A 993-nucleotide genomic window follows, 5' to 3' on the forward strand; every position below is an offset into this window, starting at 1 on the left:
TCTGAGTCACTGGGCTGAGTGCAATCACATCCTACACCTTGACACTGGTTAATTCCAAATGTTCTCTCTTTTTGTAAACTCTGACCAGTGTGTTGTTCAATCTTAACTTCTGCTCCGATGAAGCCAAGGAGCACGTCATTATTAAGTAGGTTGTCACTTGGCTCTCAAGGGATATCGATAGACTTCTCCAATGAGACGTGCCCCTCTTTAGAGAACCCCTCGTTTAGAGCAGAGCTTCTCAAACATCAATGTACAAACACATCACTTTGGGAGCTTGTAATAATGCAGAATCTGACTAAGTCTAGGATGGGCCCGATATTCTGTATTTCTAACAAGGTCCCACAATACCAGTGTTTCTGGACCAGATCTCTCTCTTTCAGTAGCAAGACCTCGTGGACCTTCTCACCTAGCTATCTTAACTAAGATCACAATGACTCCTTAAAGAGATGTTTAGAATGGGCATAAACTAGGCTCAACCACCTTAATGGACAATAAACGTAACAGAGAGCCTTGTTAATGTGCCTAATTTGAAAGAGCAAAAAAATATCACTCATAAAAAATCCTGTGGGGCTGACCCTGTGGCCTGGTGGTTAAGGGAGCTGGATCCCACATAGCCAAATCCCGACCTGGAGGCTAGAAAAACACCCCAGGTGCATGTGCATGAGTACCCCAAACCCCAACAGGATGGAGAAATGGAGGAAAAGGGGCTGCAACATGACCGTACCCTGTGTGTGGGGGTGCTTTCCTCCCCCACTCAACATTCTGCAAGCACATGTGTCCACTGGCAATTTTTAAAAAACCATGTGATTTGCCCTATTACTTAAAAAATGAGAGCACAGGAAGGAAAAATATTGGTACCTTAGCCACAGGTAAAGATCCAAGACGTCATGGACAGCTTCAAGATCCATAAGGTCTTTAATATTCTTAGGTGGAAGTAATGGCCATTTAATATATCGGCGTAACCACGCAAAAGTTAGGGGCTCATTCATGCTA

The 993-nt window shown here is 43.9% G+C and overlaps 1 protein-coding gene across 1 annotated transcript in view; it reads right to left on the minus strand.

The window, feature by feature from the left end:
* Window positions 1–993, minus strand: part of SUPV3L1 (Suv3 like RNA helicase) — a gene marked incomplete at its 5' end in the record, with an annotated part of 28,600 nt that overhangs the window by 555 nt on the left and 27,052 nt on the right. Inside the window, 1 exon segment of the mRNA XM_014587970.1 lies at window positions 859–987. Within this exon segment, the coding sequence (XP_014443456.1) occupies window positions 859–987 (129 nt within the window).

Source organism: Tupaia chinensis, unplaced genomic scaffold (assembly GCF_000334495.1).
Source record: "Tupaia chinensis unplaced genomic scaffold, TupChi_1.0 Scaffold000250_1, whole genome shotgun sequence".
NCBI lineage: Eukaryota > Metazoa > Chordata > Mammalia > Scandentia > Tupaiidae > Tupaia > Tupaia belangeri.